General features: G+C 48.3%; 1 protein-coding gene across 1 annotated transcript; it reads left to right on the top strand.

Moving 5' to 3' along the window:
• Window positions 1-245: 245 nt before the first annotated feature.
• On the top strand, window positions 246-18,168 carry Cda (cytidine deaminase). The gene is made up of 4 exons (XM_070037747.1): window positions 246-454; window positions 9,304-9,415; window positions 14,393-14,450; window positions 17,223-18,168. Exons 1-4 carry the CDS (start codon window positions 301-303, stop codon window positions 17,337-17,339), a joined length of 441 nt encoding a protein of 146 aa, XP_069893848.1. The 5' UTR covers window positions 246-300; the 3' UTR covers window positions 17,340-18,168.
• The last annotated feature ends 107 nt before the right edge of the window (window positions 18,169-18,275 follow it).

Here is an 18,275-nt window from a genome sequence, read left to right as displayed (position 1 = left end):
AGTGTGCCCACAACTCCCCCCCTCTCCCACCCCCTGCAAGGTGGCACCCACCCCGTGGACTCAGTTCCACTGACCCAGACCCTCTCTCCTCCCTCCAGGAGAGGGCACCCAGCCGCGCAGGGTGGGAAGCCTGCTGCGCAATCTTGCCAGCCACACCCTCCCCTCCCAGGTCCAGCCCAGTGTCGTCCCAGCCCAGGTCCCGGGTCAGGCACAGAGACACACCCCGGGGGCGGAGCCACCTCTTCGGGGCCAGCTCAGGCCAGCAGCTCCCGCTTCTGCTCATCCGTCCCCGGGACCGACATGGCCCAGGAGCCTCCCTCCTGCGCCCTGGAGCCCGAGCACGTCCAGCGGCTTCTTCTGTCCTCCCGCGAGGCCAAGAAGTCAGCTTACTGTCCCTACAGCCACTTCCCCGTGGGGGCCGCCCTGCTCACCCGCGATGGGAGGGTCTTCTCTGGTAAGTGCGCCCTGGTCCCCACCTGATGGAGGGGGACACCTGCAGGCCTCCTGGCCCCTCCCAGCCTCCTGTCCTAGGGCTGTGGGGACAGCCGGGGCAGCTGGCTGGGGAAGAAAGTTTACCAGGGAGGTAAAAAGGGGAGAACAAGACAGATGGTGAGCAGCCCCGGCTGGCTGGCTGGACTTGGATTAAAGCAGTCTCCTGTGATAGCTGACAGTCCTCACCTGTGATCCCCTCCCCCCCACACACACACGCCTAAGATTGTGCCTTGAGGGGCTTGAACCTGAGGTCTTTTGAACCCAGGTGCTGTCCCTGGTGTCTTTTCCTCAAGGCTAGTGCTCTACCACTTTGAGCCATGGACAGCTCCACTTGTGGTTTTCTGGTGGTTATTTGGAGGTAAGAGTCTCATGGACTTTGCTGCCTGGGCTGGCTTTGAACTGTGATCCTCATATTTCAGCCTCCTGAATAGCTAGGATTACAGGCGTGAGACATCCGGTACCGGCAGTATGCTTGTCTTTTAGATGAAAAAACAGGCCCAGAGACTTGCACAGGAAGCATAAGACTGGCGTCTACAAAGCCCTGTGGCCTCCACCTTACACCTCTTCCCAGGCCTCCTTTTGTTTTCATTGTGTTTTTTAAGATCATTTGATCACTTTAAACCCTAGAACTAATGATCTTCCAGTCTCCACTTTCCAAGTATCTGGGATTACAGACACATGCCACCACATGTAAACAGTCACCACCTCTTCCTGCACGGAGGGTGCTGGGGATAGATGAGGAGCAGGGAGGAAAGGCAGAGCTGTGCAGGCCTGGCCCACCATCTTAGAGGAGAGCAGCCAGGCAGAACCTGGGTGATCAGCAATATGTCTGTGTGGATCTGCTTCTGCACACCTTTTCTTCAGCTAGTTGGTTTTGGAGACACGCCTACCCAGGCAGGGCCTGCAGCTCAGTGGTAATGTGCTTGCCTTGCAGGGGCCAGGCCCCAGGGTTCACAGAAATAAGTAAATAAACAAAAGTCACCTGAACAAAAGTTCAAACTCATCTTTTCAAGGTTCAGGGGCATTCCCACTCAGGACCACAGGCAACGGGTGGTGAAGCTGTCATGACAGGTCCCAGTGCCTTGTCTCTGGAACTTAGGGAGGTTTCACGGTCACCTGTTTTGCAAACATCTTGGAGAAGTGACATTGATTTAGTGCTAAAGTTGTGATAGAAAGATCAATGATATCCATTTAACCTTAACAGCCTTGCAGGCAGAAATGGAAACTGAGGCTCAGCAAGATAATAAGTGCCTCAAGTCACAGAGTTGCCATTCTGACTCACAGTTCCTGACTCTAAAGTCTGCTGCTTTGTGAGGGGCAAAGGATCTGAGTGTCCCACTGAAACTCAGCCCCAGCTTGTTGACCTGATGAGCGTTGATCATTAACCAGCACTGCAAATAGCCTTACCGCCTGGATGTGGCAGAGGCTTGAAGATAGAATCATCTGATGTTTTACAAAGCCCCCTACCATCCCCTCTCCCCCCACCCAGCGTGTAGAAAGCCCCTGGCACCTCCGCCAACCCTTGCTGGACACTTACTATGTGCTAACATCAGTTCCATCTCCGTACCACCCCCACCACCTCTCCCTGACCCCTGGACTTTGCACTGCAGAAGGTGAAGGCTAGATCTTGGATCTATGTACCCTTGATCCTCCCCTACAGATACATAACACCTTCCAGCCCCTGGGCAAGCACTCAACCATGGTGGCTTGACTGAGGCCTGACTGGCCAAGTAAGGAGCTGGCCTTGGAGAGGCAGGAGGAAGAAGCATCCAGGGTAGAAGATGGTAGGCAGCACCCAGCCTGACAGGCTGCAGCATTTTCTGGCCCAGGGGTTCTTGTGTCTGTCTTTCATACTGGGATGTGCAGTGGTATTTAGGGTGAAAGCTCTGGAGTCAGGCACCCCTGAGTTGGAATCCTGCTGTGGCTCTATGGCATCCCCCTTCTCAGCCTCAGTTTACCCATTTTGTAATGTGGCTCAGTGGTACCCATCTCTCACAATTGCTGTAAAAGAGCTGGCATTTGATGTTTATGCTTGGCATAGGGTAGCAGTCAGCACGCACCATGCTTGTTGGAGCCTGGGCTGTGTCAGTAATGGAATATATTCAATCTGACCTGGGATTGTGAAGTTTTGGTTTTGGTTTATTTATGGCAATACTGAGATTTGAACTCAGGGCTTGTGCTTGCTGGGAAGGCTCTCTACCACTTGAGGTTTTTCTAGGTAGGGTCATGCATTTTTGCCCAGGGCTGGCTTCAAATTTGATCCTCCTATGTAGGGTCTCCCACATAGCTGTGATGGCACAGGTGTGAAATGGGATCTCTCTAATTTTTTGCCTAAACTGGCCTCAAACAGCAATCCTCTCAATTTCAGCCTGGCTTCAAACTGTAATCCTCAGATCTCAGCCTTCTGAGTAGCTAGGATCACGGGTGTGAGCCGCTGGTGCCCGACTTGAAGATGAGCTTTAAAAAAATATTTTATTATTTTATAATCCCTTGGCTTTACAGCTGAATTAGATTCCAGGGTCATTTGCAGTGGGCAGAGGTCAAGAACATGATGACAGAAGTAGATCCTCCCCAGTGGACATTTCTCTAGGCCGGGGACTCTCAAGTGTGGACACAGATGCTTGGCCTTAGCATCTCCTTGCTAGAAACACAATGTGTGTCTTCTAACTCAGATCTACTTAATCAGAAATCTAGGAGTGGCCTATGACACCTGTTTTGGGAAATCCTTAAGAATTCTGATGCCCACTTGTGGGTCTCCAAACTGCTTTGATTTCATTAAGATTCCTCAGGAAAGAGAGTGGAGACAGTGCCTTGGGCTTAGGGCCCACGTTGTCCTGTTGAGATCTTCCTTCCTGATGCTGCTGCCAATAATCCCCCACTCAGGCCCTGCCTTAAAGCACCAAACAAGCTCATAAACCAGCCTCTTTGAAATGCCACAGAGCATAGAACAGTCTTTGTATGTGACAGGCTGGTATGTGCATCCTGGCATCCTGCCACCAGCTTTGGTTTATCCCTTCAGGAAGTGCCTGCCTTGCCTGGTCAGTGAGAGCTGACCCAGTGCTGCACTGAGGTCCTGGCAGATGTGAGTCCAGGCAACCATGAGGAATAGCAGCACTTTCAGCCCAGGGCTATGTGGTCCGGGCTTACAAGAATGGTTTCTATTTGGCATCCCCCCAGCTGTCCCTCGTGTGTGCTTCATAGTAAGCCAGGGCCACACCAGCAATGGAGCTATTGGTGGTCTTTCAGGACTTCAGTATATGACCTTCCTCTGTACCCTTCTCCCCCCTTTTCACACTTGAACTTGCTAGAGGCTCTAAATACAGTGATTTTTTTTTAAAAAAATTATTGTGTCAGGATTGAGGCTTGAACTCTCCATCTTTCAGCTTTTTAGCTCATGGCTGGTACTCGACCACTTGAGCCTCCAGTTTTGACTTTTGCTGGTTAAATGGAGTTTTCTATCCAAGCTGGCTTTGAACCTCAGTCCTTAAATCTCAGCCTCCTGAGTAGCTAGGATTACCAGCGTGAGCCACTGGTGTTCGTCTTCCAATGATTCTTTTTTTTTTTGTCGGTCGTGGGGCTTGAACTCTGGGCCTAGGCACTGTCCCTTCAGCTAGCTCAAGGCTAGCGCTCTACCACTTGAGCCACAGTACCACTTCCCCAATGATTCTTTTGTATCTGGCACTGAAATGGGAAATTCCATCTGTTCAATAACAGTAACTGTCTTAGTCTGCTCAGGACTTGATACTAGGCTGGATGGCCTAACCAACAGACATCTATTCTCATAGTTCTGGAGGTTGGGAAAGCAAGTTCAAGGTGCCTGTAGATTCAAGGGTTGGGGGACCCTCTTCCTATCCCAGCAACCTTTCGTGGTGTCCTTTTGTGGTATAGAGAGGAAATCTGGGTTCCTTATCATAAAATGAGATGCTCTTTTCATAATTTCATCACAAGGGCTCCCCTGCCTGACCTGGCTCCATCCACTCATAATCACCTCCCAAGGCCTTTCCACTGTGGGGAGAGATTCAGCATCTGAATAGGGTGGGGACATGAGAGTAATCAAGAGCCTCACTCTTCTGGGTTCTGAGAACACTACTTGGATTCCAATGGGGGAATTAACTAATAGAGACTTATTTCTGTTAAGGGTTGAGTATTGTGAAGAAAATTAGAGGATAAATGGATTGAGAAATTGTAGAGGGAAGAGGAAATTTTTTGACAGGGTGGTCAGGGAAGGCTTCTCTGAGGCGGTGAGTTTTGAGTAGACAGCTATGTGCACATACTGGGTCAAAGGACACAATTACAGCAGTTGAGTTTCAAGGTGTCTGTTGGCTTGATGATCAGGCAGCACTCCCTTCCATGAGCAGAGCTGAGGTGGCTGGTTTTTTGTTTTTGTTTGCTGTCCCTCAGCTCTTCAGCTCAAGGCTAGCGCTCTACCACTTGAGCCATAGCACCACTTCCGGCTTTTTTCTTTTTTCTTATGTGGTGCTGAGGAATCGAACCCAGGGCCTCAGGCATGCAAGGTAAGCGCTGTACCACTGAACCACCTTCCCAGCCCAGGTGGCTGGTTTTATAGAGAGAAAAAGACTAAAGGAAGCTGACACCAAGGACAATAATCACATTGTTCGATTCAATGTTACACTCCTTCCTAGGTGGCGTGTTGGCCAGCTGTGCATCACTGTTGGGGAATACCTGAGGTGGTTTGCTTAGAGAAAAGTTCTAGATGTTCCAGTACAAGATCCAGTGACCCCACGCTTTGGGCTTCTGGCAAGGGCGTCACATGCTGGGGAAGCCTCCCATCTGGCCACTCTGGAAGCAGTGAGAAAGAGGAGTAGTCCAGGTCCTCGAAGTCCCCACTGAGGGCTTTCCAGGACATTGAGGCTTGGCAATCCTACTGGCCTCTGTGTAATTGCTTAGATCATCGATCACAGGGCCAAAGACCCCATAGGAGACACCATGATGAATGAGCATGGCTCTGTTCCAATAAATCTTTATTAACAACCAAGCAGCAGGTTGAGTTTGGCCTGAGTGGTGGAGTTTGCAACCTTCTTTACCCAATCCCTTGTCCTAGGGACTTTTATTACTGCCCTCTTCCCCCACCCCTTCCCTGCTGCTTGTCATCCAGAAAGCAGCAAGAAAGGAGACCAGATTCACACAGCCCCTGTTGAGGATATGTCCCAATGCCCTAAAGACCTCCCATGAAGCCCCACCTCCTAACAAGCCATAGAACTTCCCTATAGCTCCACTCAGGGACCAAGCCTTCAATATATGGATCTTTGGGAGACATCCAACATCATAAATTGGGGACAAGGAAATAGAACATTAGAAAAATAATTAACACCAGTTACTCTGTGGGCAGAGTAAGACAAAGTGTCACCATCATTCCAGCAGAAACTGTCCTGTCAGGGAAATTTGACGGTTACCTCTGTGTCCTCAGATTAAAAAAATAAATAAATAAATAAAAAATAAAAAATAAAAAATAAACCAAACAAACTTATTTTCAGTTTGGAACCTCAGCATGGGTGGCTCCATTTGAGGCACAGTAATCTGTCTTTGTTATTTTACAAATGAAGACAAGGGACTTCTGTAGAACAAAGGGACCCAGAGTTGAGCACAATGGACCGCTGGTCTATCCCTACAAAGAAAGTGCCCTTTGAGCCCTTCTGGCTCTCCCTGTCAGAATATTCTCTCTCTTGAATTGTCCTATAGAGATGATTTATACATGGCAAAGGAAGATTTCTCTAAGAAATGAGAACTTCCAACATAGACACTTGCAATTGTCCTCAGAGGCTGTTTTGTGTGTAAGTATAGCTGTTCATTTTAGTAGCACATTCAAGAAAACCCCAACATCTGTGTGACTCATGTCTATTGGGTAAAATTTCAGGCCTGAGGCAGGGACAGGTGGGAAGGCCAGGGCTGGCAAGGACTATAATCTCAGAGAAGCAAAGTCAAGTACTGAGGATCAGCAAGGGTGGGGCCATAGGCAAGTGTAGATAGACCAAGAGAGGTGTTTAAGAGAAGTCATTTCAAGTGGGGATCAGGAACCTGACTGAGGAGACAAGCTTAGACTTGAGGGTCAACTTTGACCTAGCAAGAGGTTGACCAATAAGGACCTAGTTCTTACAGTTATAATCATTCACATTATAGCATGGCGAAATGTTTGGCCAAAGTAGTCACACAATAAATGTTAATCACTGCTTTGAAGGTTGCAATATTTTTTGTCAGTCAAGTTTGAACTCCAGGCCTGGGCACTGTCTCTGAGCTCTTTTTGCTCAAGGCTAGTGCTCTATCACTTTAAGCCTCAGTGCCCCTTCCAGTTTTCTGGTAGTTAATTGGAAATAAGAATCTCATGGACTTTCCTCCCCAGGCTGGCTTTGAACTGCAATCTTCAGATCTCAGCCTCCTGAGTAGCTAGGGTTACAGGTGTGAGCTAGCAATGCCTGACACAATTTGTTTTCTGGTGGTACAGTATTTGAATTCAGGGCTTCGTACTTGTTAGACTGGCATGCTATTTACGCTGTACCTCCAGTCTAACTGTTTGCTGCTTAGTTTGGAGATGGAGTCTTGCACTTTTCTGCCTGGGCTGACTTCAAATCAAAACCCTCCAGATGTGAGTCTTCTGAGTAGCTGGATTACTATGGGTAGCTGTTGTAAGCTATCAGCACCTGGCTCTGAGGACTGTAACTTTTGGTTACTTTGGGACCTGTATCTCAATTGTATGAATTGGTTTCTATGCAGCTGCAATGACAGAAATATACACTACTAAAAACAAGAAGAGTGTGTATGGGCTCATGAACTAAACTATAGGAGAGTTGGAGTTGGTCATCAGGGACAGTTGCTCCAGGCCAGGCTTTTTTCCCACTCTCATCTCTCCTGCATCTGTGCATTTGTCTTCTATCATGAATGGAAACGTAACAGCCCACACTCAGAGGAATTGAAGTTCCACACGGAGAAGAATTCTGACTGGTGCCGGGCGCTGGTGGCTCACGCCTGTAATCCTAGCTACTCAGGAGGCTGAGATCTGAGGATCGTGGTTCAAAGCCAGCCCGGGCAGGAGAGACCGTGAGACTCCTATCTCCAATAAACCACCAGAAAACCGGAAGTGGCGCTGTAGCTCAAGTGGTAGAGTGCTCGCCTTGAGCTGAAGAGCTGAAGGACAGCACCCAGGCCCAGAGTTCAAGCCCCACGGCCGACCAAAAAAAAAGAATTCTGACTGGTGGGCGCCAGTGGCTCACACCTGTAATCCTAGCTACTCAGGAGGCTGAGATCTGAGGGTCGAGGCTCAAAGCCAGCCCAGGCAGGAAAGTCCATGAGATTCTTTATCTGCAATAAACCACTAGAAAATCAAAAGTGGCACTGTGGCTCAAGCGGTAGAATGCTTGCCTTGAGCTGAAGAGCTGAGGGACAGCACCCAGGCCCAGAGTTCAAGCCTCATGACCGACAAAAAAAAAAAAGAATTCTGACTGGTTCATTTGGGTCAAGTTCTCGTCCTTTAGCCAAGCAAGGCAATGTGAGAAAATATGGCTGTTTCTACTTGAATTACATGCTAGGAAATGAGGTGAGACACTGAAAAGGAGAATGAAGGACTGAGTTTTTTTTTTTTTAATTTCTCATTAAAGTCAGTAATAGTGATTGAACTTTGTGCTCTTGATTGGCTTTTTTGATCAACACTGTGCTACGCCATTTGAGCCACACCTCCACTTCTGGATTTTAGTGATTAATTGGAGAGAAGAGTCTCAGGGACTTTCCGGCTTGAGACTGAGTATGTAGGATTACAGGTATGAGCCACTGATACCCAGCTTAGACTCCATGAGTTTTGATCTTATTGGATCATCATTCTCTCATCCTCCTCCCTCTCCTGAAGCCTCAGCGTCGCCCTTGACCCTGGCCTTAACCTTTGCAGGGGCAATGAGGCTGCTTGATGTTCTCTGTCACTCTGCCTCTACCAGGATAGAGGCATTAGGGAAATAGAGACAGTGGTTGATGGGAATCTGTATTGTTCTCATAACCTCCTGATGTCTTCTTGGGCCACTGACACACACACACACAGACACACACACACACGCACACACACACACACACACACACACACACACACACACACCTGGGGCCAGTCTCTGGGCCACTGACACACATATACACACACACACACACACACCTGGGGCCAGTCTCTGGGCCACTGACACACATACACACACACACACACACACACCTGGGGCCAATCTCTGGGCCACTGACTGACACACACACACACACACACACACACACACACACACACACACACACACACACACACACACACACACACACACACACACACACACACACACACACACACACACACACACACACACACACACACACACACACACACACACACACACACACACCTGGGACCAGTCTCTGAAAGATCTCACCTCTGGCCCTTTCTAGAGCTACACATTGCCCCTGGAAAGACCACCTGCAGCACTGCCCAATTTCACAAACAAACAGCTTCCTGGGTTTAATATACTTAGACCCTGGCTCTTTGTATCTCTGACTCTGTTCAGTTATTTGGTGCCTCTTTCCAGCTACAATTAGATCCTGGTCTGACCTGTTGAGTTCTCTGTCTCCTTTCTTTTCGTGTATCCCCTTGATCTTTCCTACCAGTGGGAATTGTTGGGAAAGGGCTATGACACAAGGGCCCTGCAATCTCCAGGGCCGCAGGTCAAACTGCCCTCTCCTTCTCCACCTGGTTGAGAATGTGGAGGCCCTCCCATCCTGGAGTGGGTGAGTGAGGAAGTGGTTCAGGACATAGCACGGTATCTCCTCTCTCCTCAGGATGCAACATAGAAAATGCTTGCTACCCTCTGAGCGTGTGTGCTGAGCGGACTGCCATCCAGAAGGCCATCTCAGAAGGGCACAAGGATTTCAGGGCCATAGCTATCTCCAGGTGAGTGGGGCAGACAGGACAAAGTGACACTAGTTCATCTCTCCAGTTACCACCCGCCATGTCCCGATCATTATTCCACATGACATAGGTCTATTGTGCATTTTCTGTGTGCCTTGTGCAGGGACAGGACTCTGGGCTGACTGCTATAAAGAGATAAATAAGAGATGGACTCTGTCTTCAGTGAGCCTAATGAGTAGAAAAACAGCCAAGGCAACTCTGACACAAGGGCAGCTGTGTCCCTGTCCCCAAAACCCAACATTCAGAATCTTCACAAAGAAGTACAAAGCTGTTGGGTGCTGTCATCTCACACCTGTAATCCTAAACGACTCAGGAGGCTGAGATCTGAGAATCATGATTTGAAGCCAGCATGGGCAGAAAAATCTGTGGGACTCTTATCTCCAATTAACCACTAAAAAGCTGGAAGTGGAAGTATGCCTCAAGAGGTAGAGGACCTTGGGCTGGGAAGGTGGCTCAGTAGTAGAGCGCTAGCCTTGAGGTGAAGAGCTGAGGGACAGCGCCCAGGCCCAGAGTTCAGACCCCACGACCAGACCCCCCCCCACCAAAAAAAGAGGTAGAGGACCAGTGTTGAGTTAAACAGCTAAGGAATACACTTGTGAGAGGATGCGGGACACACACACACACACACAGCCCAAAGCTGGGGACCTAACAATCACCTGAATAGACTTCCTTGCCACCACATTTTACAGATGAGATCCAGAGAAGTTGAGCAACTTTCCTTGGAGTTAATGGAAGAGCTGGGACAAGATCCATGTCCTCCTGATGTCATTCACTTCAGAGTGCATATCTCTGCATCATGTTATACTCAGAAATCTGACATTCTAGCTGGGCACCAGTGACTTATGCCTTTAATCCTCGTACTCACCAGGCTGAGATCTGAAGATCACAGTTGGAAGCCAGCCCAGGCAGTAAAGTCCGTGAGACTCTTATCTCCAATTCACCACCAGAAAACAGGAAGCGGCATGGTAGCTCAAGTGGTAGAGTGCTTGCCTTGAGCTGAACAGCTCAGAGACAGTGCCCAGGCCCAGAGTTCAAACTCTAGGACCAAGGAAAGGAAGGAAAAAGGAAAGGAAAAGAAAGGAAAAAGGAAAGGAAAGGAAGAAATGTGACATTCTTTTGTCCTTCCACACTCTCTGTCTCTGTCTCTCTCTCTTCCTCTCTTTCAGTCTTCATAAGCCAAGGCTCTCTTCTAGATGCCAGAACAAGCTTGGTTAGGGTGGCAGCCGGGAAGACTCTGACTGTAGCACAACCTGATTATAGACTCCAGCCAGGTTCTGGTTGAACAAGAACCCCAATCTATTCTCATACTCCAAACATAAATCCTATTTCTCAGAGCTGGAACTCAAGAGAGCCTGCCAGGTCCTGTGGGCCCTGCACCCCACAGACCCAGTGGCTTTAGGAATCAACCTTGGGAATGAACTATTTCACTAATTAGGAACCAACTTTTCTTTTCTTTTCTCTTTTGCCAATCCTGGGGCTTGAACTCAAGGCCTGGGCACTGTCCCTGAGCCTCTCTGTGCTCAAAGCTAGCACTCTACTCCTTTGAGCCACTTGTGGCTTTTTCTGTTTATGTGGTACTGAGAAATTGAACCCAGAGCTTCATGCATGCTAGCCAAGCACTCTACTACTAAGCCATATTCCCAGCTCTTGCTTGTTATTTTATTTATTTATTTTTATCTTTTTTGGGGGGGAGGGGGTCTGAACTCTGGGCCTGGGCGCTGTCCCTCAGCACTTCAGCTAGTGCTCTACCACTTGAGCCACAGCGCCACTTCCGGCTTTTTTCTTTTTACTTATGTGGTGCTGAGGAATCGAACCCAGGGCCTCAGGCATGCAAGGCAAGTGCTCTACCACTGAGCCACCTTCCCAGCCCCTTGCTTGTTATTTTAGAGATGGGATCTCATAAACTTCTATGCTCTTGCTATCGCTAGACCACAATTCTCTAGATCTCAGCCTCTAGAGTAGGTAGGATTAATGAGCCAGTAGCTCCCATGTAGATATTCTTCGGGGGCTTGAACTCAGGACCTGAATACTGTTTCTTAGCTTTTTTGGTCAAGGTTGGCACTCAACCATTTGAACCACAACTTCATTCCCAGCATATGGTGATTAATTGGAGATGAAAGCCTTGGTCTTTCCTGCCTAGGCTGGCTTCAAACTGAGATCCTTAGATCTCAGCCCCCTCAGTAGCTAGGATGACAGGTGTGAGCCACTGCTACTAGGCTTCCATGTGGGTTTTCTAGGACCCTAAACCTGCTGCAGTCTGACCCCAAGTGGTCCATGTTATTCAAGGCTTGTTTCTGAGTGATTGGAGCGAAGAAGGCACTTAGGGAGAAATGCCTTGATTCTAGGAGTTGTCCCTGTGATAGAGGTTTGTCCTGGCTTCCTTTCAGCTTCTAGACAATACATGAGGCTGTGCTGGGAACATTTTGTGCAGATGAGCAGCGATCAGGATGTGACTGAACTTTATGGGGTAGTGGGGGAGAGAAGAAGCGAAATAACTCCATTTCAAAGATGATCCCAAAAAAAAATGGCATTCTGGAGAAAGAAAGACCAAAGTCAACAAAAGGATAATGGCATAGTCACCTTACAAGCTGGAATTTTCCAAGTGAAAGGCTTTTCTCTTAGTTATTATCTACTTTTAAACATGACTGGGTATTGCTAGCAATGATTAGCAAATGTCCTTATTTGCATAAAACTCACATTTTTCCCAGTACCCAACTGCTCTACTCTGAGAATTCAGCCTCCTCCCTAGCCAAAATGCAATCATTATGGAGCTAGTGGCTTGTTAAATTGCAAATGGGGATTCGAGGAGGAATGGAAGTGCCATCCTCGTTAACACTGGGCAAAGCTGAGCAGTCTGAGCCTCTCTGAGACCCAGAAGGATGGAGAACACACTCGGGAAGGGACCCTGTGTGGGAAAAGCCAGGCTGGACTTCACTGGCAGAGAGATGAGCTGGCTCTGCTGGAGTCCCAGTGTGCCCAGCAGTTTGATGGCTTTCCAGCCCCTCCAGTTTGATAGGCCTAATCAGTGTGTGATCAAGATTGGCACAAGCCACAGAAATCTTCAGCTCGCAGCAAATGACAGGATGGGATGAAGGGCACAGGGAAGCAATGTCCTTCAGCTTAAATCCACTCTCATTGCTCCCTCTTGGCAGGAATGTAGGGGCATGGCTGAAAGCCCATGTTCAGGTTGGTGAGTCATGGCTTTCCAGGCCTTCTGCACTGTCCATTCTAGCTCTGGTGCTCAGGATCTATCAGCCTGGGCTTTTATTATGACATTCAGGAGAGGAACATGATTCCATCCACTGCCATGGGATACAATGAAATGACTTCTGTAGCATTCTTGCATGGAGCATGTACCAAATTAAAACTATTGTGCAGTTAAAAGTCATGACTTCTGGCTGGGCACCAGTGGCTCATACCTTTAATTCTCGCTATTCAGGAGGCTGAGATCTGAGGATTGAGGTTCTAAGCCTATCCAGGCAGGAAAGTCTGTGAGACTCTTATCTCCAATTAACCATCAAAAAAGCCAGAAGTAGAGCTACAGCTCAAGTGATAGAGTGCTAGTCTTGAGTAAAGAAGCCTAGGCCCTGAGTTCAAGCCCCAGGACTGGAGGTAGAAAAATCAACAATACCAACAATAGCAAAGGCAGAGTGCAAAGATTCTCAAATCCTGCTTCAGGTACTCAGGAGGCCGAGGCAGGAAAATCTTGAGTCAAGGATAGCCTGGCAAAGTAACTGAGACCCTTTCTTGCTGTTGTTGTTATACCAGTACTACAAATTTAATTCAGGGACTGGGTTCTATCCCTTAGCTCTTTTGCTCAAGGCTGGTGCTCTATCACTTGAGTCATACCTCTACTTCCAGCATTTTACTGATTAATTGGAAATAAGAGTCTTGTAGACTTTCTTGCTGGGGATGGCTTCCGTGATCCTCAGATCTCAGCCTCCAGAGTAGCTGGGATTATAGATGTGAGCCACTAGCGACTACCAGCAACTGGCTTTAGCCTTTCATACACTTAACTCATGCTATTTTCTCACATTCCTTCCAGGTAGATGATGTAATCACCCACAGTTACAGGCAAAGAAACAAACATTGGAGAGCATAAGATGATTCAGAATCACACACAGGAAGCACCCTTTAAATCCCATGCTCTTCCAAGAGTTATCAAATCCAGAAGAACACCCACCTGTGTGAGCAGCAGGCAGCAGGGAAGCCTTTAGAATTACACCTGCACTCTTGAGATGCCATCTTTGCCCTGCTCAGAGCTGGAGGATTGCCTGAAGAGGCTTATTCTCACAGGCAACCCCAGTATGTCTAAGCTTTCTCAGATGCCAGGAGGGTATTTTTGTCTTTGATTCACATGCTTATTCTTTTCATATCTCAGGGCTTTTGCATATGCTGTTTATTTCTTTTGCCTAAAGAACAACATCTCTGATACTTTAAACAACTGAACCTGTTTCCTTACCTGTAAAATGGCCATTATGCCACCCAAGTTGTTCGGAATATTAAATGAAATATGTCAGGTGCCTGGTATGAGGGGTGATCACTAGATAATGATATATTGACTCTAACCTTTCTTCCAAGAATGGGGCCAAATACCACATCCTATAATCTATTCACTCTCGTCTCAATGACAGGGCTTGTCCCTTTTCTTTGTTCATACTCCATTTTGTTTAAAATCATGACTCATCTAGTTTTCTGTCTCCCACTGGGCTGAAGGCCAGAGCCAAGTTCTCCACCTCTTTCTCTGAGTGGGTGTATGTGACAGAGAGTAAGTGCTCAATTAATGACAACAGACCGCTGCCTGTGGCCTAGCCTTGTGGAAGTATGGAGAGTTGCCAGATCACCTTCTTAGCCTCTAGGGCCCCAAGCTTGTGAGTCAGGATCTGCCTTGTGGGATCTGAGCAAACGCCCCAGTGCCTGGGGACAGACTGATCTAAGCTGCCTTCTCTGCTTCCGCAGTGACCTGCAAGATGACTTCATCTCACCATGTGGAGGCTGCAGGCAAGTCATGAGAGAGGTAAGAGCTCCTCTTCTGCCCAGAACAGAAACCTCGTGTCTCCTGGCCTTCCCAGGCACCAGAGCAACACTAAGCTGTGAGCAGGAGCACACGGAGACAGCCCCATCTGCTCAGCTGGTGATGCCTAGGCCTTTCCAGGCTTGCAAAAGTCCTTCCTCCAGCCAACACTTAACCGAAGGTGTGTCATCATTGATGACAGGCCCTGAGCCAGCACTGGGGACAATTCAAGCCAGGTCCTGCCTGCCCTCAGAGAGAGGTACAGGCTGGTGCAAGAAGCAGATAATAAGCAAGGCAAGAAATAAATAAGCAGCAGAGTTTCTGAGAGTAAAGAGTACAGAAGCAAAACCCCACAGGACAGCCGGTCGAGTGAAGAGAACAAAGGGGAGGCTCTGGATCAGGAGTTGGAAGACTCCACCCCAGCCTACCTCTTGGATGCAAAAAAACACAGTCATGTCCATTCATCAGGGTACCTCTGTGGCCACCTTGGTTCTAGGACAGCAGAGTTGAGCAGTTGCACAGAGGTGAAAACCTGAAATATTGATATGTGGCCTTTGACAATGGTTCTTTGAGACTGGGTCTCTCTGACTTTTTTCCCTGGACTATTCTCAAACTGCAATCCTCCTTTCTCCCCCTCCCACATACCTGGGATGACAGGTGCATGCCACCACACCCAGCTGGGGCTTTTGGAGTTGTGCTGGTTGTTTCAGCTTTGACTCTCTGCTTTGGGGCTTCAAGGGATCTGAGGGCTCTGAACACCTCAGTCTCCTGCTGCTTCTGCCAGTACTGCAAACCAGGCACAGTTTATAAAGCTCATTTCTCAGATGCAGATGACAAACATTGCCAGACAGATGCAGCATTCACACACTGCAATGTGCATGACTGCAGGGCATACCCAGCTGCCCAGCAGAATGGTGATATCTAAGGTCACAGAGAGAAGTCACAATTTAGCACCCAGACTCTGGTTCCCAACACCCCAATGTGGTCTAATTGCTCTTTACTTTCTCCAGATTAGATTCTGGCAAAGGAGAAAGCTGGCATATGAAAAAGCTGGAGAGAGAGGAGAGACTGAAACCAAATGAAATGATAAGAGATGGGGCCTGGGGGCCAGAATGGCGCTTAGTAGATTGGCCTTCTAGACTGGCCTGCACTTGGCTTTTGTCCATACCCTCAGACAGAGCCTGCCAGGCAGGAAAATTTCCCCTTAGAACATTAATTCTGAAATAGCCAGAAGATTGATGGTGTCTGGTAATGGCCTGGTGATTCAGACAGAAGGATGGAAGGAAAATAGGCTGCAAACCTGAGCACTTGCAAGCAGCCAACCTAACAATCACAGTGGTTGCATGAACTGACAACCTTCTGTGCACAGGGTCTGCACTCGGATGTCTTCCACCAGTCAGCTCTAAAGCTCACCCTGCTTGGGCCAGGCAGACCCTGGGCCTGTTGATAACTCCAGGCTGTTTCCATAAGCCTACCACTGATTTAAGTCTCCTCAATGTATCAAAACACTGAATCCAGACTGGGCATGGTGGCTCATGCCTATAATCCTAGCTACTCAGGAAGCTGAGAATTGAGGATCACAGTTCAGAGCCACAGCTTGAAACAAATCTGTGAGACCCTTATCTCTAGTTAGCCAGAAAAAGGCCAAAAGTAGAGGTATGACTTAAGTAAAACAAAAGCCAAATGAAACTGCAAGGCTCTGAGTTCAAGCCCTAGTAACACACACACACACACACACACACACACACACACACACACACACACACACACACACACACACACACACACACACACACACACACACACACACACACACACACACACACACACACACACACACACACACTTACCCAAGCAAAAAATTATAAATAGGGCTGAGAATAGTGGCTCACACCTATAATCCTGGCTAGCTACACAGGAGGCAGAGATGGAAAGATTGAAGTTTGAGACCAACCCAAGCCAAAAAATTAAAATTAAGTTGGCAAGCCACCTCAATCACTAAGCTGGGTGTGGTAGTCTGAGTCTACAATCTTAACTGCTTGGGAGGTAGAGGTAGGAGAATTATGATCCAAAGGCCAGCCCTGGGTAGAAGCACAAGACCCCAACTGAAAAACAAACTTAAAAGCTGAAAGGGCTAGGAGTAGGGCTCAAGTGACAGAGGCAAGCAAGAGGCTCTGAGTTCAAATTCTGTACAGCCAAAACAAATCACAAAGTTATAAGTAAATAAGTTATTTTAAAAATTATTTACCGGGCTGGGAAGGTGGCTCAGTGGTAGAGCGCTTGCCTTGCATGCATGAGGCCCTGAGTTCGATTCCTCAGCACCACATAAGCAAAAAGAAAAAAAAAATTATTTACCCTTAGATTATAGAAAGGTCAGGAGACCACTGGGCATGCCTGTAATCCTAGCTACTCAGGAGGCTGAGATCTGAGGATCACAGTTCAAAGCCAGCCCAGGCAGAAACATGTGAGACTCTTATCTCCAATTAACCGCCAGAAAAGGGAAAATGGCACTGTGGCTCAAGTGGTAGAGCTCCTTGAGCTGAAGAGCTGCGGGACAGCGCCCAGGCCCTCAATCCCCACAACTGACCAAAATAAAAACAAACAAACAAAATCAGGAGACATATTCAGCCTTGCTAACTTTACCCTGGGTAAACTAACACACAGAGAGGGGCATGAGATGGTACACAGGAGAGCTAGACTCCTGTGTCTCTCTTTCTCTCTCTCTCTCAACCCTCTAGTCCTGCCTCAATCACGTTGGCTCTGCCTCTTTTCCAGTTTGGCAGTGACTGGGCCGTGTACATGACCAAGCCGGATGGTACCTATGTTGTCAGGACAGTTCAGGAGCTGCTGCCAGCCTCTTTCGGGCCAGAAGACCTGCAGAAGACCCACTGATGGATGGCCAGAGAACACCCACTGCCTTGGAGAGCCTGGGTTCTCCCAAGGCCTAGAAGAGATAGCCCTCAGAAACATCATAAAGCCTGGGGTCATCTGACAAATGCAATTCAACCCTCCAAGGGCTGGGAGGTAACTTTTCCAGATGACACTCAAGCACCATGGATTTCACCAAGCCTGACCCAGAGCCCCTCCTCCAAATCCCTGCACCCTGGCAACCCAGACCACTGCAACCATCTTTAAAATACCAAGCCTGGCCTGCTTTCCCACCAGCCTCCCTGAGCTTTTGTCTTGTTCTGATCGTAAACATCATAGAGCATTCTGATTCAGAAGAACAGGCTTTCCTCATCTCTATTGCTGCTGGCAGCTTTTAAGAGGGACAGACAAGGTAGAAAGAGCTTGGCAAATTCTGCTGGAAGACAAGACACCTCAGAACCAGGTGCCTTCTGGGTGGAGTCTGAGTCTGTGTGCTTCTTGCCCGTGTTCCCAGATGGGAGACCTGTAGGCTGGGCTGACTGGTGGTTCCCATCCCTATATAATTGACATCTGGGATGGCCCTCCAAGGCTCATGTGTTAAAAGCTTGGCACTATTGGGAGGTGGTGGACCTTTAAGAGGTGAGGCCTAGTGGGAGGAAGAGAGCTCCTTGGGGGCATGTCCTCAGAGGGAAGGGGAGGAACCCAGTCCCTTCCTCTTCCTATTTCTAACTTCCAAGTCATGAGATGAGCATGTTTTTCCTCTTGCCAGAAGTTGTGCTGCCTCTCCAGCCAGAGGCCTCAAGAGCAGTGGGTCCACCCAACCATGGCCAAAATAAACCTTTTCTTCTTATAAGTTGATTCTCTCAAGTATTTACTAAGGGATGAAAAGTTGACAACATACCATACATAGCCGATCCACACTAGACCCTGAGTGCAGTCCCTCTCACAGCTGTAAATGAG

Source organism: Dipodomys merriami, unplaced genomic scaffold (assembly GCF_024711535.1).
Source record: "Dipodomys merriami isolate MVZ:Mamm:240054 unplaced genomic scaffold, mDipMer1.0.p SCAF_28, whole genome shotgun sequence".
NCBI classification, from domain to species: Eukaryota; Metazoa; Chordata; class Mammalia; order Rodentia; family Heteromyidae; genus Dipodomys; species Dipodomys merriami.
The sequence above is the reverse complement of the archived record's forward strand: the minus strand, read 5'-3'. Positions and strand labels throughout refer to the sequence as shown.

What these genes read in the sequence shown, in the direction of transcription:
- Cda (XM_070037747.1), top strand. Translation starts at nt 301, where the DNA reads ATGGCCCAGGAGCCTCCCTCCTGCGCCCTGGAGCCCGAGCACGTCCAG. An exon ending in CGATGGGAGGGTCTTCTCTG is followed by an intron (nt 455 to 9,303) that starts GTAAGTGCGCCC and finishes CTCTCTCCTCAG; the next exon opens with GATGCAACATAGAAAATGCT. An exon ending in GCAGGCAAGTCATGAGAGAG is followed by an intron (nt 14,451 to 17,222) that starts GTAAGAGCTCCT and finishes CCTCTTTTCCAG; the next exon opens with TTTGGCAGTGACTGGGCCGT.